This window comes from Hippopotamus amphibius, chromosome 6 (assembly GCF_030028045.1).
Source record: "Hippopotamus amphibius kiboko isolate mHipAmp2 chromosome 6, mHipAmp2.hap2, whole genome shotgun sequence".
In the NCBI taxonomy this organism is placed as follows: Eukaryota; Metazoa; Chordata; class Mammalia; order Artiodactyla; family Hippopotamidae; genus Hippopotamus; species Hippopotamus amphibius.
Genome location: NC_080191.1, coordinates 27893388 through 27920346, shown reverse-complemented (window position 1 = coordinate 27920346; position 26959 = coordinate 27893388). Strand labels below are relative to the sequence as shown.

Below are 26959 nucleotides of genomic sequence, written 5' to 3'. Positions count from 1 at the left end.
TTCTTAATAGTACTTTGGTCCTGCCTTGTTATTTTTGCGTAAACTCAGCTACCTACCAGTAAATAATTATGGGCTTGTCTTCAACAATATATATTGAGGAGAAAATGGAGAGTGTGTTCCCTCTGCCACCCCTCTTCTCCAGAAAGGTAGGGGAATTGAGAACTAGATTCTTCCAGAGACTCATGATGGAAGACAGGAAAGTAGACTTTAGTGACACTAGACCTGAATAGTGTCCAGGTCTCTTGTCTGGCACTTACAGCATTGCTGCCCCAAACCTCCCCCAAATACTGCATCAGTTCTTTGCTTTCATGCCAGTGGTAGTCTGAGAAACTCTGAAATCATTTATTTAAAAGGACTAAGCACAAAAGCCTCTCAACGTAATAAGCACGGTAACAGAAGGCAGTTGGCTGGCCTCAGACCATGACCAGGTGACATGAATGTGTTCCATGGACCGTGGGGACCTGTGAGGAAGCAGAGGGAATCTAATAGCAGATATCAGACTAGAAGAAGAGCAAATTCTTTGGGTTCCTTACTTGTAAGATAAAGGGATTAGACTATCGGTTGAGTGATGGCTAAGATTCTGAGCTTTGTTTCTCTAAAATTGTATTTTCATAAGATTTTATTCAATGAGTTGACACATTTTTATGTAAAATAACATTTTTAAAACTGTTATCGATAATCTTGGGCTATACCCTTCAAAATATACTTTAAAAATTTACTTTTAAAAGTCGTAGTCACAGGTCTCGAATGTCTGTTTATTTTGCTATACCTAATTTGAGCGGTCTTGAGACATAGTTGTTGCAGTCCTCTCTTTGGGTATTGCCATATTTTCTTTTAAAAATATAGATGTTTATCAATTATATCCAAATGATAATACTTCCCATATTAAAATTAATAACAAATATAAATTCAGGACAGCTATATTGATTTACTCTCCTAATCATTTTAAAGTGCTTCAACTTACAGTTTTCTAGTTGGTTTTATTATGTCCCATAAGAGAATTTGTCTTATATTCACTAGTTCTACCCAGAAATTCAAGTGATTATGCCAACAATTACACAGTTTTCTTTCTGAAAACACTGAAAATTTTTTTCCATTTATCTAAAGGAAGGAGAAATTGGAAAAGCTTAAACAGAGACAGAGAAAACTTATTTTTATGGATAATGTGTAGTATCGTTCCAGCCTGGATAAATAATTGCTTGTTTTCAAATTAATGCTTTTTCCTGATAAAGTATTTTAATTGACAGTATGAAGGTATTGCAAAAAAAAAAAAAGTCAAAGCATCCAAATTTATTGCAAGGGAAAAATAAAAATGAAATTGAAATAGAACCACTATTGTTGAGAGTTGGTTTATCCTGAGGTGCTCCCAAGTATAAACAAATCTTAGTCAAGAATAAATTTGTTCATATGTGAAATATTCAATTTGCATCACTTAAAGGTGTAAAGTAAATGTTTTTTATTGGTTTATACTGTCATTAACTAAAACTCATTTTCTTTTAATTAAGGCATAGCAAGTTGATTGAATTTGCATACTTGGTAGTACAAAGTTCAAACAGCTTTAGTAACTGACTTAAAATAAACCACTGGGATAATATGTAGGAGCAAGGGCTTCAGGTGGCGCTTTGTATTCATTCCAAGTACCTAGAGACACAGAGGTCTGGGCAGAAAACTCTGAGGGTAGACTCCAGTGGATGAGTTTTCTGGTTCTAATTCAAAGTAATCCTAGGACGAGGAATCTAAAACAGATCCTTGGTTACTCATTACTCATTCATTCATTCATGCAGGTATTAATTATATACTAAATAACCTTTTAATTGTCAGGTACTATCCTCATGGCACTTATATAATAGGAATAGTAGTCAGAATACCTAGCTCGGGCCAGGTTTTTTTAGGAATGAGGAAGGGACAAAGACAATTGCTGTTTAAAAAAGTACTGAGGCATAACATGTATTATGCTAGGTGATTTTTTTCCTAGGTTATCTAAGTTAGTCTTTGTGACACAATACAGGGGGTAAGTGGTGTTTTCCTTATTTTTAAAAATGAAGAGATAGTTAACTAATCTGCCTCAAATCATGCAGCAAGTGAGAGCTGTGTTTTGAATAAGGTCTTCCTAACTCAATGACCCTGTTTTTAATGGAGAGGAAATGCAAAGAGTTGAGAAATATACACGCAGCCAGAGAATTTGAATCCCTCAAAGTTAGGCATGTAATCTTAATATCTCAGTACTCCTTAGGATACGTTGTTCCATAGGTATTCAATAAAGATTAATTAAATGATTCAGAAGTTGTTATCTTGTCCTACTTCCTGGCAAGCTGTGCTAGACTCAGCTAGGAGACAAGCTGACAGAGTGCAAGGGTGGCTGCATTGTGTCATATTTTTGTATAGTTAGAAATGATCTGGAGTTCAGGTGCAATTGATCTGCTTGTTTTCACCTAACCTTCTTCCAGAACAGATTTGTGGTGGCTCCTAATACCGGAAGATCATTAACATAAGAACAAATGATCAAGAGTTTTATATTTGGGCATTTCCAAATTCAGTTCTGAGCTTCCTCCTCTTTATTGTGACTTTAAAGAAGTATTGATTACCTAGATCATTCCATGAGAAATATTGAAAACTGTCTTCAGTAATGAATTTTATAGAATATGTAGACGTTTTCTCCAGATAACAATTTCTTATATAAACCCTCAGTAAAAATCAAAGCTGTGTTAAAATTAAAAAGCATTTTTCTCCATTGGGGTAAAGTGATATCTCTATATGAGAGGCTGAGCTTTGAGAATGACAATGGCTAGATGATTAGCTTGTTCCAGACGCTAACTAGCAACACAATGAGACTGATCTTTAACAAGCACCTGGATTGTGCTTTTGATTGCAATGAACACCATAGTGTTGGTAACAGAGGTATTGGTGGCAACAGTGACTGTATTTTTTAATTTAAAGATCCAGATTGCTCTCTTGTCCAATTGGAATGCCATCCTACTTTTCAGAAAAATAAGCTGTAGGGTTCTCTATCTGAAGGTTGTAAACTGACCTCAAAAGCAACTTTGGGTCTCCTCAAATGCCTGGATGAGTTTTTGGCTTAGGTCAAGAGTTCCATGCCACAGAGTATGAAGGAAATGATATGTGCCCTAGTATTGCTCTTGTGAAAGCTGTTTTAGAGCAGCATTACATCCAAATGGTGCAGATAACTAAGTTATCCTGTCAAATGGAGTTATTCAATATCTGAATGCTAATCAGTGTCTGTCAAGGGTGCTGATTTGGGTTCTGGCTCTAAGGATATTGATCTGTTCCCTGTGACGGTAATTAGTGATATATAGATTGCATTGCTACTTGAGGGTCCTTCTGGACCTTCATGGTAAAGCCAACCTATTGACACAGAGAAGATGTTGATTTGCCTATCTTTGTGGCCCAAAGAATTTGCACTTTGTTCATTGAAAGAGCTTTATCACGTTACTTAAATATGAAGTTAAAAGCTGCCCAGACATATGTTATACTAAGCTATCAAGTTTAATATTGCAATTTAATCTGTTAAAAGGAGTCGTAATCCTCAAAATGTTAATACAACACACACTTTAAAGTACCATTTATAAATGAATGTGTAGGCTAAGCCCAAATATAGGCAAGGCTTATAGGCAGTTGCCTGTCTTTAATCAGTGGCTTTGAAAAGTCTCATGTTGTTTCCAGTGGTTCTCAGTAAGGTAAAGCACAGTTACCATATGTTAGTAGCAGAGCAGTGGTTATTGAACATAGTTATTGCGTTGGTTTGTACTGGGGCAGTTATATATGCTTGCTTGTTCCTTGCTTATAGTTCATTGAGTAGAAAGCTGACAGGAAGTTTGGAGGAGTAACTAGCAAAGAAGGATTCTCTGATTTTAGGGCTCAGAGAATTCTCTTTAAAAAAACAACTCTAATTGGTATCGAACACTGAGAAGAGGATTAAGATGTTTCTGAAAATAAAAGTTCCTTTCTAAGAAGTCTTTTTAAATTTAAGGCAATCAATCAGATCTGTCCTGTTGCATGGAATCATAAGTTAAGAATTAAGGAGAATTCCTTAAACTTGATGCAGGATTGATTCTAAATAAGTATCACAAGGCATGAAGGTGCACAGAAACAGTATATCTATTCTTCATGGAAAGTTTGCGCCTCTATAGTTCCTCAGTCAAAAACTGGCAGATTCTGTTCTGTAACCTAAATTTGTTATTCAAATGGTCAAGTCTATTATTTCACTTACTAAAATCTACTAAAATCTATTTTATAGATAGTTTTGGTAAGTAAGTTGCTTATAAAAAAATACAACCTAATAAACTACTCTGAGTTATTTAAAATGCTGTCTTGTAAGAGGTTGGTCTTTCAGGCACTCAGGTTGAAGCAGGGATTTCGAAGTGTTCTCTTCCCTCTTGTCTGGATGTGGTTAGAGCCTTCATGCCTGTGAGCCCCTGATCTGTTTATTTGAAGGACGCCTTTCCCAATAGAGAGATGGAGCATGACATTAAGGATGGGGAGAGGGAGCCATACAAATGGTTTATTGAATTAAACTTTTTTCCATTTCAGCTATCTTTATCACTTTATCTCATAATTTTACATATACGTATAGTAAGCCAAAGGACAGCAATACTAAGGAAAGGGATAAATTTAAGGTGGAAATTATCTGTCTAAGACACCCAAGGCAATATGAAAGTTTAGTAGTGAAGCCTAGTTTTTCCATGATTTCATCTCTTGATTTTAGATGTACGCTTAATTATACCATAAATTTTATTAAGTTTATGTATGATTCTGGTTAAGTGTGTTCTTTGAAAGGTTATTGGTAGTCAAAGTGAAAGAGCAGTTTCTCCAGTCCACTTGGTTTTGTGGGTAGGTCTTAAGCCAAAAATACCCAGCTTTCACTTACTCATCAGTTGTGATATTAACTAGTAGGTACATGCAGTTTAAACAAAGACTGGATCTGCGTCTCAAACTGACAGTCACATACAACTGTGAACTAGAAGGCATAGAATACATGTGGCATATTCCTGGAATGTGACCTTACTTAAAGATTTAAGGGAATTAATCTCCTTTAAGACAAACACAGATTCAAGCAGACTACAAAATCTACAATGTTAAGATAAATCACAAAAGATTTTAGTACTGCAGGCTGTTTGGGGCTTCCATTCTTTTTTTTTTTTTTTTTTTTTTTATTTATTTATTTTTTATTATTATTTTTTTTTTCGGGGGTACACCAGGTGCAATCATTTGTTTTTATACACATATCCCCGTATTCCCTCCCTTCCTTGGCTCCCCCCCTCGAGTACCCCCACCCTCCCTGCCCCAGTCCTCTAAGGCATCTTCCATCCTCGAGTTGGACTCCCTTTGTTATACAACAACTTCCCACTGACTATTTTACAGTTGGTAGTATATATATGTCTGTGCTACTCTCTCGCTTCTTCTCAGTTTCCCCTTCACCCCCCGCCCCCTCCCATACCTCGAGTTCTCCAGTCCATTCTCTGTATCTGCATCCTTGTTCTTGTCACTGAGTTCATCAATACCATTTTTAGATTCCGTATATGTGAGTTAGCATACAATATTTGTCCTTCTCTTTCTGACTTACCTCACTCTGTATGACAGATTGTAGTTCTATCCATCTCATTACATATAGCTCCATCTCATCCCTTTTTATAGCTGAGTAATATTCCATTGTATATATATGCCACATCTTCTGTATCCATTCATTTGTTGATGGGCATTTAGGTTGCTTCCATGTCCTGGCTATTGTAAAGAGTGCTGCAATAAACATTATGGTACAAGTTTCTTTGGGGATTATGGTTTTCTTTGGGTATATGCCCAGGAGTGGGATTACTGGATCATATGGTAGTTCTATTTGTAGTTTTTTAAGGAAGCTCCAGATTGTTTTCCATAGTGGCTGTACCAACTTACATTCCCACCAACAGTGCAGGAGAGTTCCCTTTTCTCCACACCCTCTCCAACATTTGTTGTTTCCAGACTTTGTGATGATGGCCATTCTGATTGGTGTGAGGTGATACCTCATTGTGGCTTTGACTTGCATTTCTCTGATGATGAGTGATGTTGAGCATCTTTTCATGTGTTTGTTGGCCATCTGTATGTCTTCTTTGGAGAAATGTCTATTTAGGTCTTCTGCCCATTTCTGGATTGGGTTATTTGCTTTTTTGGTATTAAGCTTCATGAGCTGCTTGTATATTTTGGAGGTTAATCCTTTGTCCGTTGTTTCATAGGCAATTATTTTTTCCCATTCTGAGGGTTGCCTTTTAGTCTTGTTTATGGTTTCTTTTGCTGTGCAAAAGCTTTAAAGTTTCATGAGGTCCCATTCGTTTATTCTTGATTTTATTTCCCTGATTCTAGGAGGTGGGTCGAAAAGGATGTTGCTTTGATGTATGTCATAGAGTGTTCTGCCTGTGTTTTCCTCTAGGAGTTTTATAGTGTCTGGCCTTACATGTAGGTCTTTAATCCATTTGGAGTTGATTTTTGTGTATGGTGTTAGGAATTGTTCTAATTTCATTCTTTGACATGTTGCTGTCCAATTTTCCCAGCACCACTTATTGAAGAGGCTGTCTTTTTTCCATTGTATACTCGTGCCTCCTTTCTCAAAGATAAGGTGCCCATATGTGTTTGGGCTTACTTCGGAGTTCTCTATTCTATTCCATTGATCTTCCTTTCTATTTTTGTGCCAGTACCATACTGTCTTGATCACTGTGGCCTTGTAGTATAGTTTGAAGTCAGGAAGCCTGATTCCACCAACTCCATTTTTCCTTCTCAAGATTGCTTTGGCTATTTGGGGTCTTTTGCGTTTCCATACAAATCGTAAGATTTCTTGCTCTAGTTCTGTGAAAAATGCCATTGGTAATTTGATCAGGATTGCATTGAATCTGTAAATTGCTTTGGGTAGTACAGTCATTTTCACGATGTTGATTCTTCCAATCCAGGAACATGGTATGTCCCTCCATCTGTTTGTGTCGTCTTTGATTTGTTTCATCAACGTCTTAAAGTTTTCTGCATACAGCTCTTTTGCCTCCTTAGGCAGGTTTATTCCTAGGTATTTGATTCTTTTGGTTGCAATGGTGAATGGGAGAGTTTCCTTAATTTCTCTTTCTGCTCTTCCGTTGTTAGTGTATATGAATGCAAGAGATTTCTGGGCATTAATTTTGTATCCTGCTACTTTACTAAACTCATCAATGAGTGCTAGCAGTTTTCTGGTAGAGTCTTTAGGGTTTTCTATATATAATATCATGTCATCTGCAAAGAGTGACAATTTTACTTCTTCTTTTCCAATTTGCATTCCTTTTATTTCTTTTTCTTCTCTGATTGCTGTGGCTAAAACTTCCAAAACTATGTTGAATAACAGTGGTGAGAGTGGACACCCTTGTCTTGTTCCTGTTCTTAGAGGGAATTCTTCCAGTTTTTCTCCATTGAGAACAATGTTGGCTTTTGGTTTGTCATATATGGCTTTTATGATGTTGAGGTAATTTCCTTCTATGCCCATTTTCTGGAGAGCTTTTATCATAAATGGATGTTGAACTTTGTCAAAAGCTTTTTCTGCATCTATTGAAATGATCATATGGTTTTTATCCTTCAATTTGTTGATGTGATGTATCACGTTGATTGATTTGTGTATATTGAAGAATCCTTGCATCCCAGGGATAAACCCCACTTGATCATGGTGGATGATTTTTTTAATGTGCTGTTGGAGTCTGTTAGCTAGTATTTTGTTGAGGATTTTTGCCTCTATGTTCATCAGTGATATTGGTCTGTAGTTTTCTTTTTTTGTGACATCTTTGCCTGGTTTTGGTATCAGGGTGATGGTAGCCTCGTAGAATGAGTTTGGGAGTGCTCCGCCTTCTGCAATATTTTGGAAGACTTTGAGAAGGATAGGTGTTAACTCTTCTCGAAATGTTTGATAGAATTCGCCTGTGAATCCATCTGGTCCTGGGCTTTTGTGTGTTGGGAGATTTTTAATCACTGCCTCAATTTCTGTACTTGTGATTGGTCTGTTCATGGTTTCTATTTCTTCCTGGTTCAGTCTTGGAAGATTGTATTTTTCTAAGAATGTATCCATTTCTTCCAGGTTATCCAATTGATTGGCATATAGTTGCTTGTAGTAGTCTCATGATGTTTTGTATTTCTGAGGTGTCCGTTGTGACTTCTCCTTTTTCATTTCTAATTCTGTTGATTTGCATCTTCTCCCTTTTTTTCTTGATGAGTCTGGCTAATGGTTTATCAATTTTGTTAATCTTCTCAAAGAACCAGCTTTTAGTTTTATTAATTTTTCTTATGGTTTCTTTCCTTTCTTTTTCATTTATTTCTGCTCTGATCTTTATGATTTCTTTGCTTCTGCTCACTTTGGGGTTTCTTTGTTCTTCTTTCTCTAGTTGTTTGAGGTGTAAGGTTAGGTTGTTTATTCGATCATTTTCTTGTTTCTTAAGGTAGGACTGTATTGCTATAAACTTCCCTCTTAGAACTGCTTTTGCTGCATCCCATAGGTTTTGGGTTGTTGTGTTTTCGTTGTCATTTGTTTCTAGGTATTTTTTGATTTCCTCTTTGATTTCTGTAGTGATTCCTTGGTTGTTTAAGAGTGAATTGTTTAGCCTCCATGTGTTTGTATTTTTTGCAGTTTTTTTCCTGTAATTGATATCTAGTCTCATGGCATTGTGGTCTGAGAAGATGCTTGATATGATTTCAGTTTTCTTGAATTTGCTGAGGTTTGATTTGTGACCCAAGATGTGATCTATCCTGGAAAATGTTCTGTGTGCACCTGAGAAGAAAGTGTAGTCTGTCGTTTTTGGATGGAATGTCCTATAAATATCAATTAAGTCGAGATGGTCTAATGTGTCATTTAAAGCTTGTGTGTCTTTATTTATTTTCTGTTTGGATGATCTGTCCATTGATGTAAGTGGGGTGTTCAAGTCTCCCACTATTATTGTGTTACTGTCGATGTCCCCTTTTATGGCTGTTAGCATTTGCCTTATGTATTGAGGTGCTCCTATATTGGGGGCATAGATATTTACCATTATGATATGTTCTTCTTGGATGGATCCCTTGATCATTATGTAGTGTCCTTCCTTGTCTCTTTTAATAGTCTTTACTTTCAAGTCTAATTTGTCTGATATGAGTCTTGCTACTCCAGCTTTCTTTTGACTTCCATTTGCATGGAATATCTTTTTCCATCCCTTGACTTTCAGTCTGTATGTATCCCTTGGTCTGAAGTGGGTTTCTTGTAGGCAGCATATAGAAGGGTCTTGTTTTTGTATCCATTCAGCCAGTCTGTGTCTTTTGGTTGGAGCATTTAATCCATTTACATTTAAAGTGATTATTGACATGTGTGTTCCAATTACCATTTTCTTAATTGTTTTGGGTTGGTATTTGTAGGTGTTTTCCTTTTCTTGTGTTTCCTACTTAGAGAAGTTCCTTTAGCACTTGTTGTAAGGCTGGTTTGGTGGTGCTGAATTCTCTTAACTTTTGCTTGTCTGGAGAGCTTTTGATTTCTCCCTCAAATCTGAATGAGATTCTTGCTGGGTAGAGTCTTCTTGGCTGTAGGTTTCTCTCTTTCAGGACTTTCAGTATATCCTGCCATTCCCTTCTGGCCTGCAGAGTTTCTGTAGAAAGGTCAGCTGTTATCCTGATGGGTTTTCCCTTATATGTTGTTTGTTGCTTTTCTCTTGCTGCTTTTAATATTTTTTCTTTGTGTTTAATTGTCATTAGTTTGATTAATATGTGTCTTGGTGTATTTCTCCTTGGGTTTATTCTGTATGGGACTCTCTGTGTTTCTTGGACTTGGTTCATTATTTCCTTTCCCATGTTGGGGAAGTTTTCCACTAGAACCTCTTCAAATATTTTCTCAGACCCTTTCTTGTTTTCTTCTTCTTCTGGGATGCCTATAATTCGAATGTTGGTACGTTTAAGGTTATCACTGAGGTCTCTGAGGCTGTCTTCTAGTCTTTTTATTTTTTTTTCTTTTTCCTGCTCTGTGGCAGTTATTTCCCCCATTCTATCTTCCAACTCAGTTATTCATTCTTCTGCCTCAGTCATTCTGCTGGTTATAGCATCTAGAGTATTTTTAATTTCAGTTATTTTGTTATCCATTGCTGTTTGTTTTTCTGAGTTCTTATGAACTGTTTCTTGTACTTTCTCTATTTTGTTATCGAGATTTTGTATCATTTTTACTATCATTACTCTAAATTCTTTTTCAGGCATTTTCCCTATTTCCTCTTCATTTATTTGGTCTTGTGGGTTTTTTTCCTGCTCCTTTGCCTGCATGGTGTTTCTTTGTTTCCTCATGGTTGTCCAAGCTTTTGGGGTTGCTTGTCCTGGTGATAGAGGTATTTATAGAAGACTGTCCAAGCCTCAGACTAATGTCCAAGTATTGGATTAAACGAATATTCAGTCTAGGAAACACATACATGTATAAGACACACAATTATTGAATCCATTAGGACATAAGGCTCTAGAAAGACCTGACAGAACCCCAGTGTGCTATCAGATATTCAAAGAGAAACCCAGCAGAAATTGACAACTGAAACAGAACAAATCAGAGACAAAAGCAAAAGCAAACAAACAACAAATAACACCCTACACCTACAAACATCAATCCAGGGAGATTTTGTAAGCTAGGATCAAATATAGAAAAGAGCTGGAGTACCACCAGAGAGAATGGAGATTCTCAGAATGTAATTAGACAACTGTACTAAGAACTAAGATAAAGACAAAAGCCTAATATTAAATACCAAGGCAGTGCGTCATCTGGAGAATAGAGCAAGGAGTCTGAGCAGACCGATAGTGTTGCTTATAAGTATGTTAAGATAAAATAAACTTAAAATGGCTGGAAGAAAGGGGAACAGAAGAGCGTACTGTGGTTGGAAATATGCAAATAAAAAGAAAGGAATAGAAGTGTATAAAAGATAGGGATGAAAGGAAAGTATGAGAGTTATTTTGTCCGTACTACCAAAAACTTAGCTAGATATAGAAATATATAAAAAGGCAGAAAAAAAAAAAAGAATAAAAAGTATCATTAAAAAATTATGTTATAAAACTTGTAGATCCCTTAGGGCTAAGATCGTATTTAATAAATAAAAAAAAAAAAAAAAAAAGAGAGCGAGAGAAAGGAAAAAAAAAAAAAAAAAAGTCCAGAACTGATCCCAGAATGGACCAGTTCAATAGGAATTGATACTAATATTTCTGTTTCCTTAGCGTCTCAGCTGTAAGTGTCCTTCTCCTTGTCTTGGGTTTTTTTTTTTTTTTGCGTTATTCTGTGACCAGCAGAGGTTCCTTTATTGTTGGTCTGTAAGCCTCGGTGTGTGGGGAGGGGGAGGGTATAATAGTGGCTCCTTCTCCTGGGAGTGAGTGAGCAGTGGCCCCCTGTTGTTTCAGTCAGGCTTGGAGGTGCCTGTTGCAGAGGGAAGCTGGTGGCTCAGGCGTAAACAGAAAGTCTTAGAGTTGGGCCTCTCTAGGGATTTTTTTCTTTTTGATGCTGTTGTTTTTTTCTCTCGGCAGCCTCCCTGCTGCTGGCGTTGCAAGGGGTTTTAATCTAGCCCCGCCCGAGCGCCTGAGGGTGCTTGTTATCCCTGAGCGCCTTAGGTGGCCCGCAGGGCGTCTGTCCACTGCCTGTTGCAGAGGCGCGGAAAGAGAGGGAGAGGCTATGCGCGTGGCTCCTCCCCCCCCCCACCTCCGCGAGCCTGCAGCCTCCAGCCGCCATCATGGCCAGGCAGCTCTCAGGGAGGGGCACTCCTCTCTCCGGACCTCCTCCCTACTGTGCTCTCGGTCGGTCAGCCTACTGGCAACAATGTTTCTCACCCTGAACCAGCTCTCCGGTTCCCACGCTCCCACTCCTGGACCCTCCGTTCAGCCGCGGATCGATGTCTCGGTCCGGGAACGCTGAGCTGCGCTGCGGACCCTCGGTATGTTTCTCACTCCCTCCCGTCTGCCACAGCTCCGCCCCTTCACCCTCTTTGAGCCCTCGTAGATGCCTCCCTACCGGCTATGTCGGGCTCCCCGCAGCCCTTTCTGGTGTCCAAGGCCGTCTGCTGGTGTTCAGCTGGTTCTCTGTGGGAATGACTGCGTCCTTCCGTGCATTCCCAATGCATCTGTGGAGAGGGATGCACTCCACGTCTCTCTACTTCGCCGCCATCTTTTCTCCTCTCGGGGCTTCCATTCTTTACATACTATTCTCTCCCTGCCCTAACCCCTCTTCTGTCATTAGGGTAAGTCACTGGAAAACTTAGAACATCTTAAAAGATGCTGTATGAATATTAATAGGATGTATATCTTCATTTAGATTTAATAAGTTTATTTTTATGGAAATTAGAGTCAGAAGTTTATAAAATTGGCCTCAAACCCTCAGAATGTAGAAGTTCACTTTTGAAAACCCAGATATTGTATAAATTATATCAAGCCCAAAAGGAAGTTTGGTCAGGATACTATATTTCAGAAGAGGATTTGAAACATGACGCCCATGAGGGTCGGAGAAGATATATCAGTTTGCATTCTAGTGTTTAGAATATTATGATTCTGGAGTTTCTGGTTTTCTAACCCCCTGAGGAACCTGGGCCTTATCAGTTTACTTAAGCTGAGCATCTGTGCAGTGGTAATGGCAGCAGCTCTTTATTGAGTACCTGTGTCAGGCATTGTGCACAGTGATGTACATTCATGGACTCGTAGTGGCTTGTAAGAAATGCATTGTCCACTTTTACAAATGAGGAAACCAAGGCTCAGAGAGAATATGTGACTGGCCTGGGATCTCACACTCAGCTAGCTCCTGAACCAGCCTTCAGTCCCAGGTCTTTCTGACTCTAGGGTCGTGCTCTGATAGTCTGCTGCCCCCAGTACAGCCAACCGATCTGTTATGTGTTTATCTTCTTAGTGTTTCTCATCTAAGGATCTGTAAAGAGTGACCTAAAGTGTATAAATTTCAGTCTTCTGACCTAAAACCCAAAATGTGAAGAGCTCTCAAATAAAGGTTTCTAAATAATTTAAATTTAACTTTGAAAAAAAAAGTAGAACAAATTACATGCTAGGAATTCAAATGTAATTTTAGTTTTCAAAAGAAAGTAGATATGAGACTATTCAGTACAGCTAATGGTGATGTGACTTCCCGGGTGAGATCTTTCAAGACAAGAATACAAGGAACTGGGAACCTGTATGGATTCATTACCAAGACAGATTTGCTTCTTGGACAGACTCATCAAACTATTAGATCCTAGAAACCCAAAAGACAAAGCACTGACCTTCAACATGGCACTTTGCAGAACCATCTCTCAGTATCTTACAGACAGCAGAAGATAAATTGAATTTAGGTTCTAGAATACATGGCTGGATCAATAATTGGTTGAACAATTGTACCCAGTAGGTGACCGATGTCTTGCTGAGGATGTATTTATGATAGTGTTTGACATGGCTCAGTCCTCTACCTTGCAATAATTTTTATCAGATGTTTATATAAAAGTCCTGATTATTCAAAATTTTCATAGGAGAAGAGAATGTATATCAAATGAAACCAAAGCTAGAATAAAAAAAGAAAATCATCTTAATAGACTTCAATAGGCAGAAATGTGGAGGACTGTTCCTAGGTTTAAAAACTGAAAAACACAAGTATAAATTGAGAGTGATAGGATTTGAGGGTTTTATTTATTAGATTTTATTATTAGACAGTGTTACCTTTAGACATAAGAAGTATAGCTGTGTAAGCCAAGATAAACAGTCCCCTTCCTTTTTCCTTATCAGTAATTTTATGGAATATTAAAGCTTTTACCAATATTTATGAAATATTCAGAGCAATATACAGCACAGATAAATTGTTCCCGTGTAAATTCCTTTAATCAAATTATATTAGGTATATGTTACAAATTATGAAATACAGTTGAACGAACTAACCAGAGTCCTATGATGCTTTTGCCTAACTCTGACCTAGTAATTATATCTCCTAAGTAATTTTCATGACCTTCTTTTTGCAAGAAGTGTTTTGAAAAGTTTTTTTTTAACTTAAGCAATTACTTAGCTTTAATTTATTAGATCCTTGTACCGTTTTAGAGCAAGCACGTGGAAATTAAAGAAAATATATGTCCTTTTTTTTTCTTCTGGAATTGTTTTCTCCCACTAAAATGTAAACTCCATGAGTTTGAGGACCTTATGAGTCTTCATTGCTCTGTCCCTAGAACCTAGGACTGTGCCCGACACATAGTAGTTGCTTAATGAATGTTTGTTAAAGGAAGTAATATCTCAGATGATTGTGACTAAGCTCATGTGCTGGATATTGACTCCATGTATTAGTTTGTTGTTATTGTTAGCCCCTGTGATTTCAGTGAATGGTTTGATATTAGGCAAAAGTGAACAATTACTGGGTAGGCCCAATGAACGCGAAAAGAAGCTAAAAAAAGCTTGAAGCTGAAACCGTATACAAGCCCCTGTGTCCCTATCCTTTGAAGCAAAAGGCTTTTGCTTTAGTCTTCCAGGCCTCCCCAGAGTCTCAAAAGGCTGGCTCAAGAGTTAATGATTAGGAAATGTGAAGGTGTAGAAACAAAGAATAGCTGTTGGGCCAGGAAACTGGTAGCAGTTTAGACTATAAATCTGCCACATACCATAATCACCAAACTCCCAGTTCCCTGAAATATATAGATAAAGGCCTGGGACACATTCCTATGTTGTTTTTTCAGGAAGCAGACCCCCACCAGATGAAAACTGCTGACCACAAGCACATAGACCCTAGACCATCTGAAACCGAAAGGTTAATGATGCTTGAAATTTCACCTTGATGCCAACCAATCTGAGAATGGTACACGAGCTGCTCGCACACCCTGCCGCCCCCTCCCTCACACTGCTTTTAAAACCCCTTCCCTGAAAGCCATTGAGTTTGGGTCTTTTGAGCACGAGCTGCTCATTCTTGTTGCTTAGTGCCCTGCAATAAATGCTGTACCTTCCTGCCCCACAATACAGTGTCAGTAGATTGACTTTAGCATATGTGAGCGAGTAGACCCAAGTTTGGTTCAGTAACAAAGTGTACCTAACATCTATTATAGGTTAGCTATGCTAAATTATCTAGTAATAGGATGCAGCACAGATCCATGTAGTAGTCAAATATTGTAAAATAAAAGTATTGGCAGAATGACTAATTACATGCCACAATTACATGACCATTAATAAAGATACTTGATGCGTTTTCATGTGAGGTGATACGGGAGTCGGTAACAGAGCCGTAGGCGGGGATCGGAATAGTCAAGTTTAAATTCCGATTCAACCACTTATTAGTTGTCTGACCTTAAAAATGTCATAGTAACCACTATAAATCTCAGTTTCTCCATTTGTAAAATGGACAGAGGAATAGCAGTTATTTCACTGGTTGGTATGAGGACTAAAAGACACAGTCCACGTGAAGAGATAAGCACAGGATATAGAGCTTTGTAAATTACCATAAAAGCAAGCTATCACTGATGTATCTAACAGCTGTTTTAACAAGGTACGGCATATATTATTATTATCTCCTTTATGCAAAGATGAAATTTCTTCTCAGAAAAATATGACTATCCCAGGCCACAGGCAGAAAATTTAAGAACCAGCACTAGAACCCAAATCGCTTCAACTTCAAATCCTATTTGCATCCTAGCTGTGCTACTTTAAATGACATGGGAAGAATTCTAGACTATGTTGAACTACCAGCAAAAGTATAAAGAGTCTGAATAGCCTTTTGGGAAGAAAAACAGGCAAATGAATGAAATAAAAGAACACAGACTAGAAAAATAGAATGTCCTGGGCCTGTCGCATCCGCACAGAGAATATTGAGTATTTTATCTACTACTGAATAGAGGGAGGAGATAACTTCATCTCATAAATATGTTTATAATTGTTATTTTAGGGGTCAAAATTATTTTATCTGTTTACATATATTTTGACACTGTTAAAAGACAGGGCTGGGCTTCCCTGGTGGCACAGTGGTTAAGAATCCACCTGCCAGTGCAGGGGGCACAGGTTCCATCTCTGGTCTGGGAAGATCCCAACTAAGCCTGTGCGCCACAACTACTGAGCTGCATTCTAGAACCCTCGAGCCACAATTACTGAGCCCACATACCACAACTCCTGAAGCTCACGCGCCTAGAACCCGTGCTCCACAAAAAGAGAAGCCACCACAATAAGAAGCCTGCGCACAACAACATAGAGTAGCCCCCACTTGCCACAACTAGAGAAAGCCCGTGCTCAGCAACGAAGACACAATGCAGCCCAAAAAAAAAAAAAAAAGACAGGGCTTTTCCCTCTTGTGTATAAATTTCTCTGGGCAAGCATGTAAGATTGAACAGATTTTAATATTTCATGCACTTTATCAGGGTGACATTTTTCTCAATTGTGTACTACCATTTATGTATGAATCTCCTTTGTTTCCACAGAATGCTGAAGTTTCTGTTTTTGAAGTAAATATACGCTTTGTTGGTGGACTAATCTCAGCTTACTATCTGTCTGGAGAAGAGGTAAGATGAAAAGTGACATGTAAATGGGAATTATGAAGTGTCTTAAAATTTTATTTTCTGAGTAAAGTATGCCTTTTGTGGTATTCATTAAATTTTCACATTTTGATGGGCCTCTATCATATACTGAATTTCTTATAATATGTACTGATTAACTGAGCACACAGGGGAAGTTTGGTAGAACATGTTGTCAGGAAATGTTGAGCAGTGCCTCTAAAAAAAGCCTGGCTCCATTATGTTATGTATGATGTGATTAAAACTGCAAATTATATATGCCTGTGGACAAAGTAAAGAGGTTTAGTATAGGGGCATGCCTGTGGATTTCTTTCTTTAAAAGTTATTTTAATGTTAGTATAATATTAGCTTAATAAAAACTTTTTGAAATAAAGAAAGCCTGGCAAGTAAGATAGAAAAATTATAGTATTTAAGAAATTGAGAGTGAGTGAGTGAGATACTCAGCTTCCCAGTGGGAAGTCCTGTAGGCCAGTACCCCTGTGTGTAAAGTGCTTTGCAGCTCTTCCTGGGTGGGGGCTTAATTAATTACCTGCTGCTCAGAGCAAAGAAGGAATTTTTAACTTAGCTGCCTTTGATCAATAGATTAAGAAAGGATTTTTGTATTATGCTCATGGAAAGCACAGATGCTATTTTCTTGAAAGGCTTTGGATGTTCTTTATGAATGACAACCTAAGTGTTCACTAAGAGTCATTAGAATGGACCTCACCTTTAATGTTGACAGTGTTAAAAGCTGACATCAAGGGAAAACAGTCACGTATTTCAATTGCTTATCAATCAGATTTGTGTTAGCCTCAGCAGTCTGGCTAGGGGAAGAGTGCATCTTACCTAGTGGCTCATGTATTTCTATGTTCCTTCAAACAAATTTAAGCAGAGCAATAAATGTTTAATGAGAAAGGCTACTTTACTTTGTTTCTGTCTCTCGGGTGCTTTCCTAGTCATAACAAAAACAACATGTACGATCTTAACATTCTCTTTTTCTTTAGATTTTTGTTCTACCATAGAGGTTTTTAGGGTATGTCGATGGCTTCTGTATCCCCAACTATCAGTCCTGTTTGTGATGAGTCCTAATCTTCATTATCCCCCTTCTTCCCTTTTCCAGTCCCAGATAACTTCACTTGTTCATTTTGGTTTAGGATGTTCTAAACACTAAGCCTGGGAATCCATATTTTTAAAAACTCTTACTTAAAATTAACTGCTTTTTTTTTTACTAAACAGGTTTCTGCTTTTAGAATATATGTCTTTGAGTATCCAGTGCTTGTGTATTCTCGTTGTGTTTGATTTGACACACTTAGGATGACGGTGGTTTTAACTTTCTTCATCATTTCTGTGGGCATGAGACAATTTGGAGGAAATAAGGACTACTTCATTCTGTCTGGGCTCAGATAGGGTAATGGAGCATGCAGAGAGAAACAATTATGTATTTCTTCTAAATACGCATCATGTAAATTAGGATACTTTCTCACTCATAACAGTGTCTTAAGTTTATATACCTGTGTTTGTTTCTATATGTGTGTATGCTTGCTAGAGATGTATATATTTATGTACTGATATTAATATAATACACATAAATATAGCTTGCCTACAGATAAAATTATTTGGCTGAGACCTTGTAAGAGTATTTTTTAATTCTATACTTAGCTAACTTTAGTAAGCAAAGGACTACAAAGAACATCTCCAATGAAAATAATTATTCTTTTAGTATTTATGCTTTGTCCTTATCCCTGTGCAAAACGTTGTGTTAATTATATCTATATTTTCTGTATTTTAATTCTATGATAAAAGTTACCTTATGTATTTCCTTTTTTAAAAATGAATACTTTTCTATGTTTCTGTGGAATATGTTTTAATTTTAGTTTTTAAAGATCCATCTTCTCAGCATAGTTTTTGCTAACTATTCCCTAAATGTTGGACAGTTGGGTTGTTTCCAGTATTCCTGTATTTTGAATAATGTAGCTATAATCAGCCAATAAATATATTTATTCTCTAAAGCAGGATTGCCAGGTGAGAAACAATTAGTATTAGACTGTTTTACCATCACCTCCTGTTTCTTCCTCCCAGTTACCTCATCACTGATGGTTGACCAGTATGCTCAGGGGAATTGGCTGTCAGGAATGTGATCAACAAAAATTATTTTACCCTAAATCTGAGCTTGATCTATTTGTCTCCATATCAGAATGAAAAATTGGGCATTCATTTAATAGAAGGAACATTAGCATGGCCACATTATAGATTAGTTGGTTTTAGATTGTTGATAAAGTTCTATGCTACACTTTTATATAGATCAGGGTATTACAAGGTATTGCTAAGATAGTCTAGGAAAATTCATCTTCCTAAATTATCTCATAGAAGAGCTACTAAATCACCATAATTTAACATTCTCATTTCATCGCTGAGGCTCAGGAATATTCTGAGAACACCTTATAAATTACCATTAGAAGTATATAGGCCCACATTGACATAAGCTCAAGATTCTTAAATTTATGTTGCAAAAACAGAAGAGGAAATACCACTGACTTGTGTTACATGCTTCAGGAAAATTACAATTAGAAATACTGAACAATAATCGAGACTGTCAGTGGGCTTCTAAACCTACCAAAAGAACAAAAGGAACATGAAATACCTGTTGACATATACTTTGATTACAGGCAGATATTCAAAAACTTAAAATGTCCTAGCTCAGTTAAAATATTTTGTAGTGTTATTTAAAAAAAAAAAAAACAAGCCACAAGATTTCCAGAGTCTATATGAGAAATGCAAATAACCACGAGAATTACAGATAGGATAAAAGTAAGATGAATACCAAATACTAAATGATCAGTAATAAAATTAAATAAAAGAGATAGCATTGCCTTATTATAAGCTCAACAGAAACTAAAGTCCCCATTGGAGATAGTAAATAGCATCTAGAATATCATTACCCAAATTATATTCTACAGATCACTAGTTTCTTTAGATATGGCAGGATAAATCTGTATCTATATACATACTAAAAATAAATTCGCAAAAAACTACATCCTATATTCTTTCTTAGAAATTCACAATTCACAGAAAAAGAAACTAATTTTATTTATCCCTATGTTTCCATACTTACTTAACTATAACTTCCCTGTGTTTTTTTTTAATATAACATCTGCTAACACTGAGTTACAAACATTATTTCCCAGAACAAATTTTAGGAAATGTTACTGTAGAGTAAGAGTAACCAAAGCAAAAGCAGTATTGAAAATTGGCAAATGCAAAACAAGACATTTCAAGAGAAGATGATACACGTAGAAAATTAGCATGTATGACCATACCACATATTATTATTTGTTTTACGACAGAAATCAATGGCTATATTGAGCAGAAAGTGAGTTTAATGGGATATAGTGATGCCAGAGACTCATAGAGAAGGCTGAAGAAAACATTGGAACTAACACTCTCAAGTTGCCATGGAAGGTCTCTGTGGCTCAATAAATACTCTGGGACATCCTAGAATTTATAAACATGCACTAATTTTTTCTACCCTTGACAAGACAAAGTTGCAGGAGAAAGAGGTCAGTTGACAGTTTTAGCTAACGTGGTCCCTTGAGGATCATAGGAAATGAAAGAGAGGATATGATAAAAGTCTTCCACTGGGTTTGATAGATAATTCCTGAACAGGAAATTGAGGCCCTGATGGAAGGGTAGGAAGAAAAGATGTTTGGAAGTCCAAAAAAAAAAGACACTACGATGAATAGGGGTGTCAGAGGAAATAGACAAGCTGCATGGAAACTGATAATTTAATATAATACTGCTTAGGAAAGCTTTTCCTGATTTGAAAAACTACTTTATTCTGTAAATTAAGAGAAAACATTTGGAACTGATGAGGTATTTAATCCTCAAAGAAACATTCAACTACTGTATTTTAAGTATGTGAACTAGAGAAACAAGAAGTCAATTCATCAAAGCTAAAAAGATTGAAGAATGAGCTTTCAATGAATAAAGGTAACAAGGGCATCTGATCCAAGACTGGGGAAACACATATAGTGGATTTTTTACATTAAATCAGTTTACTCTGCCAAGATAGCCTTCATTTTGAAGGTGACAAAAGAATGTTTTCCCAAATTAACCTAAAGAAATCTACTGCTCCAGAAACACCAGTACCAAAGATTGCTGAAGGACTCACTGAAAAAGAGAAGTAGCTAACACCACAAATTTTAACAATATCAATGGGGGAAATATAAAGGAAGGGGGTAGGATTGTGGAGTGGGGAGGAGAGGAATAAGACTGAGAATGTGAGTGTAGTGGTAGAAAGATCGACTTTTTTCTCGTAATAGGACTCAGACATTTGGGGTGCTTAGACATCAATTTTGTAGAGTTTGTTTAGTGATGATCCTTACATATACTTTAGGTATTAATTTACTGTTTGGCATCCATTATTGAAACTTTTATAAAATAAACGAATGTGATAAACTGAATAGGTAGTATTTTCATTTTAAAAGGTTTAATTTAGCAAAATGATATTAGACTACAGTAATTTTGCTTATATTTGTAATTGTTTCCATGGTTAATGAGTTAAATTGTCTCATATTGAATATTTTATTAAGATAGAAGTTTATTTTGTATGTAAAAGGGATCTAGGAGTGATTCTAAAATAACTTACACTCTAGTCAAATGAAGATACTACCTTTTATTGTCCTACACTGAATTACAGAAATCATACCTGCTCCTTAACTCAGGTTTGCTATGTGTGTCTCCCTCTGTATAAAGCTCTATCCTGTATTTTTTTCTCATTTTATTTATTTATTTATTTATTTATTTATTTATTTATTTATTTTTTGAGGTACACCAAATTCAATCATCTGTATTTATACACATATCCCCGTATCCCCTCCCTCCCTCGACTCCCCCCCACCCTCCCCATCCCAGTCCTCTAAGGCATCATGCATCCTCGAGTTGATATCCCTTTGTTATACAGCAGCTTCCCACCAGCTATCTATTTTACAGTTGGTAGTATATATATGTCTATGCTACTCTCTCACTATTTATAATTGTTTTTGGAGGCACAGAAGTTTTTTTAGCTGTAAGAACTTTATCTCAGTAATTCGTGAAAGCATTTCTACAGTTTGCCAATAATTTCAGCTCCAAACCTTATTCATGGCTAATGTATAAATGGCAGAAGCTGGTGTAGATTTTGCATCTGATTGATAAATGTGGCAGACCAAACAAGAGGGCTTGGCACCTAAAGGAGAGGGAAACTCAGAAAATTAACTTTTCTTAATGAAATATGTGTATCCCTTTTAGTTTAGCACAGTACTTTGCACATCGTGAGTGGACTGCAAATTCACATCAGTGAGCATAGAGCTATTATGATGCAGTAACAGCCTCAAAGTCTCAGTGGTTTAAGACGAAATCTCTACCCACTCTTTATGTCCTGCCCATGCTGCATCCTCTGCCCACAACTCTGCTGCTCATCATCCTCCCTCTGGAGCCCAGACTGATGGAGTGGCTGCCATCTGAGTCATTTGCATTTACCAAGGCAGGAGTCAGGGTGTTGGAGGATGGGGAGTGGCAAAAGAAAACCTGGAAAATCACACACTGGCTTTTAATGCGTCTATCAAAAAGACACCTGTTACTTCAGCTCTCATCTTATTAGCCAGAGCAAGTCACATGGTCACTGTGACTTAAAGGGTTGGGGGAGAGGATGCAGTGTTACCACCACACGACTGCCACAGGGGCCACTGACTTGGGTGAAATTGTATAGCCTTCCCAACTGCCAGGAGAAGCAGAAGATAGGAATTTGTAAAAAGAGGGGGAATTCCCCAAACTGAAATTCGTCTGTACCACAAGCAAAAGACTTCCATCCTGTGGCCCTAGGGTAGTAAGTAGAGAGTCATCCCTTGGCATAGGAAACCATCTTCACCAGCTTGTCAAGTGCAAGGCTACTCTTCTAGCACTTGTCTACAAAATTCTGTTTCTCCAAGAAACATCTCCTATCTCATGTAACCTTCCATATTTTAAATAATAAAGTTGAGAAACAAAGGTGAACTACTTTATAAAAAAGAAATGCCTGTCATCAGTACTGCAGTTGTCTGGTGGGGGAGCTAATCATTGCTGTTTGGGAGCAAAGAGCACTGATTAGCTGTGTTGAGCAGACACTGTGGACCTGGTGCCTTTCCTCCAGCCACCTTCTCTGTGTGTCTTCAGGCCAGGCACTTCTTGTTTTGCAAAACCTAATGTAAACGATGAGGTAACATGTTTAGATGTATGTTGAATCATTTCATAATTTACAGTGTCTGTTGAAACCAATACTTCGTCATTTTTATTGCCTGAATCATACTGACATGGATTTCTAATACTAAATTTGTGTGAACGTATATGTGTGATTTAAACAGAAGCTGTATTTTTTCAGGAATATTTCTGTATTTTTTTTTCTTTGAAATTATTGTAGTGTCCTTTAGAAAGGTATCGTGAGGTAGCTATAACAAGGAATTTAAATTTTAATGGGACTAGCAGAAAATTCCTGAGAATTGTGATAATTTACCATCTGGTGAGTTCATTTATTTAGTGGACCAGCATATGTTTATTGAATACCTGCACTGAAGCAATGACTGCACTTGGTGCTGCAGAAACAATGAATAAGAGAAATAGTCTGCATTGACAAGTATTGATTCATTTAGATGTTATAACATCCCTGTAAAGTAGGAGTATATATTGTTTTTATCCTCATTTTACATAGGAAGAAACAGAGCACTGAGTGTTAAATAACTTACCCAAGGGCATACAAAGTAGCAGAGCTGGCTTTCAAAGTTAGGCAGTCTAGCTACAAGATACCAAGTAGCAACCAGACATTAGGGATCTCAAATGTAGAAGATAGAAGTAGGCTATAGGCTTGAACTTATGAGCCGTCAATAGCTAAATGATAATTGAAGGGATAGACGGGAATGGGGCTGCTGAGGATGTATATAGGTTGAAAAAAGGGAGCCTTAACATTTAGGGTTGGTGAGAGGAAGGAGTTGGAAAAGGAGACTAAGAAGTGGTAATCCCAGAAGTAGGAGGAAAACCAATAAATATGGTTATCACAGAAGCAAAGGGAAAATAGTATTTTGAAAAATGAGGAAGTATTCAGTTGTGTCAAAGGTTGCTGCTAGGGCAAGATGTTTAAGGACTGAAAAGTATCTTTGGACACAGCAATGTGGAGGTCACAGATGAGTTTACTGAAAGTACTTTTAGTAGAGTAATAGCATATAATCCAAATTGGTTTTGATTGAAGAGGAGAAGGTCTTTAAGAAGGCAGGGGAGGGGAGGATTCAGAGGACAGATAGCCTTAGTGAGTGGTCCCTCCTCCACTGCAGTATGAGAGAGTAGAGGAGAAAATGGACACACATGTTAGTGACTTGGTAGATTTGGTGGCAAAGATATGAGATGTTTACTATCCAATTCCTCTGTTAACTGTATGAAGAAGTATCAGACAAGGACATCTGCTGAGGTTCATGGGGAGAGAATAGACATTTGAGATGAGTGTGTATAACTTGAAATTGTCCTTCTAGAGAGGGTTGACTAAAGAAACATGGTACAGTTTCTGGACAATATCTAAATGGGTGACCATGAATTCATGGTGGCATTAGTCCTCAGATGTGTGCAGAAATGCTCAGCAGTTCAGATGTAAGCATGGAGAAGGTAGTTGGTTTGTTTTAGTTGAGTTGCTAGACAGTTGAGACAGAGAAAGCAAAAAAGGCATGGACTTTATGGTATTGGCAAAAAAAATATTAAAATTATAGACCATGAAGTCCAAGAACAAGTATAAGACAGTATGAAAAAAAGCAGGTGAGTGAGGGTTGGAGAGAAAATGGACTGGTTAAACTGCCTGATGTTTAGTTGAAGTAGGATAGTGGTAGTAGCAGTAATTTATCGGTTGACTAGAAGCTCTGGAAGTTAAGGCTATATAGTGGAATGTATGAATAAGAGATTTAAAAAATAGGGAAGTTTTGAGTGATGTCATAATCCAGGATAAGATCACAAGACTGAGTGATTAAGGAGGGATTTTGCCAGAAGCCATTCTGCATGGCTTACTGTGCAATATATTTTAATTGAAAACAATAATAATTGGTCTTAAAAAACTTCCAAGCATCAGTGAACTTATTTTTAAATTTGCTAAGATATAAACACTTTACATAATATCCATAAATTCATAGGAAAATGTATAGTGAACAAAGGTCGCTGCTTAAACAAAATAAAGAAAAATATTCATGCAGTATGAAATTTAAATATATGATTGTTGGACAAACATTCATGACTAGAGCCTTAAGAAGTTAGTACAAATGATTAGAGTTGGCAGTAGAAATGTAAACAAAATGCATATTAACTAATTAGATTTAATGCAACTGTGTACCTATGCAGAGCTGTTTCTTTTAAGCTATAACTAGATGAAATTTTATCTATGGTAACTTTAGTAAATTTGACTGTAGTGATGTAAATTTGTTTTGAATTTCCTTTAATCCATTCAGGCTGCTATATACTATAGTAGAATACCATAGACTGGGTGGTTTATAAACAACAAACATTTATTTCTCATAGCTATGGAGGCTGGGAAATCCAAGATCGAGGTGCCAGAAGATTCAGTGTTTCGTGAGGGCTAGCTTCTTGTTTCATAGATGGCCATCTTCTTTATGTGTCTTCACATGGCAGAAGGGGTGAAAGAGCTCTCTAGGGTATCTTTTTATAAAGGCACTAATTTCATTCATGGAAGCTCCACCCTCATGACCTAAACACTTCCGAAAGCCTCCATCTCCAAATTATTTGTTACACTGGGGATTAGCATTTCACATATGGATTTTGGGAGGACAGAAACATTCAGTCTATAGCAGGTGTCTTCTAAAGTATGTCTTCTAAAGATTTCCTTTACAAAGCTTTCTTGTGTTACCATTTAATGATGTAGATTTATAGTTTATGTATTTCTTTAAAGTCTTTTTCTTTGAAACATTTTGGAAGATAGTTCATTGACAAATCTTGGGGTTAACTATTCTAGTAACTGAAGCCATTTCTGCTACATTATGAAGTGTTTCTCCAAGAGACATCTGCTGATATATCTGGATATACTACCATTAATTTTGCATTTGGAAGTTCATCTTATTATTTAGCTGAAAATTCTTTTACGTTGATAATAAAGTGAACCTAAGCCTTGAGCGTAATGTTTGTTTTTAAGTTAGTAATTTATCTTTATTTTAATTTGAGGTATCCAGTTCCTTGAAACAGTACAAATAGTGACGAATTCCACAGTCCTGCAAAATGAGGAAATCCGAGAGATTTAATGATATGGGCATAAAACACAAGAATTTTTTCACAGCTCTTTATTATAAACACTTCTGTTTTTCATTCATGCCAATTGCTAGAAGGTTAGAGTTAGGTCAGATAAACAAAAGAAATTGTCACCTTTGTTTTATAAGTCCCATTTAGTAGATGCATTTATTTGTTTGATCTTATTTAGCAGATTTTTGGTTAAGTTCTTGATATAATAATAGCCACAATTGCTCTAATTTATAAATTGCTGCTAACTTCTGTGTTTCAATTCTTACGGCTAACTGGGTCTTAAAATTATTAAATAATGGCTTCCTACTGTAGTCTTCTCTCATGAATTTCTGCTAGTCAGTAGAAAGTACACTTATTATTCAATATAGATTTAACTACTAATTCAAATAACAACCATAGCACGTGTGTTGAGTTTCTGCTGTCTAATCTTTATGACTGTATAATGCTATATAATGCTTTATGACTAGACTTAGAATATTAACCCAGAGTTTAACTCCAAAGAATTAGGCATAGTGGACCTTAAAGCTCTATCATCTTGTCAGGCTTGCAGTTAGTAACTGTTTAGTTATAATTAACATGTTTAGTTACTTACAATTCACACCTTTATCCAGCAAATATTATTTTCCAGCTGTGATCATTTTGAGCATCTATTATGTGCCAAGCTGTGTTCTTATCTCTGGAGGACTCAGTGATAAATAAATTAGACGAGGTCCCTGCTTTCATGAAATGTACATGCTAGTAAGATAAAATATTAAATAAGCTTACAGTGTAATTTCAGATGGCAGAAAGTGCTGTGAGGAAAATACAATATAATCATGGATAAAGAGTAACAGCGAGAGGGATAGGAAGAGGAGGACTACTTTAGGGTGAATTGGAACTCAGATCGGAATGACACCATTGAAGACTTGGAGGTAATAACATTCTAAACAGAGGAACCCAAGAGTTCTGAGTTTATGGTAGATTTCTCTCTTTTCTTTGGGACAGAGAAGAGGAGGAGGACAGTGGTGGTGATGATAATGGTGGTAGTAAGACCATTTTTTGAGGGTTTATTGTGTGCCAGGTGTGCAGTATCAATACCGGAGAGACTCCGTAATCTCCATGTTGGAGCCACACTGAAGGTCTGATCTGCTGATTCCTGAGCCATGTAGGAAGTGGTAGAACTGGAATTAGACCCTTCTCTGTCTGCACCGTGACCCTGTCGACGTATTATTCCCAGAACCAGCGTT

General features: G+C 37.0%; 1 protein-coding gene across 3 annotated transcripts in view; it reads left to right on the top strand.

Annotated features, from left to right (window-relative positions):
- MAN1A1 (mannosidase alpha class 1A member 1) overlaps positions 1–26959 on the top strand; it is a 165490-nt gene that overhangs the window by 45840 nt on the left and 92691 nt on the right. For all 3 annotated transcript variants that reach the window (XM_057739135.1, XM_057739134.1, XM_057739132.1), the window contains exon 5: positions 16371–16451. In XM_057739135.1, coding sequence (XP_057595118.1) covers positions 16371–16451 — 81 coding nt within the window. The remainder of the gene's footprint in view (positions 1–16370; positions 16452–26959) is intronic.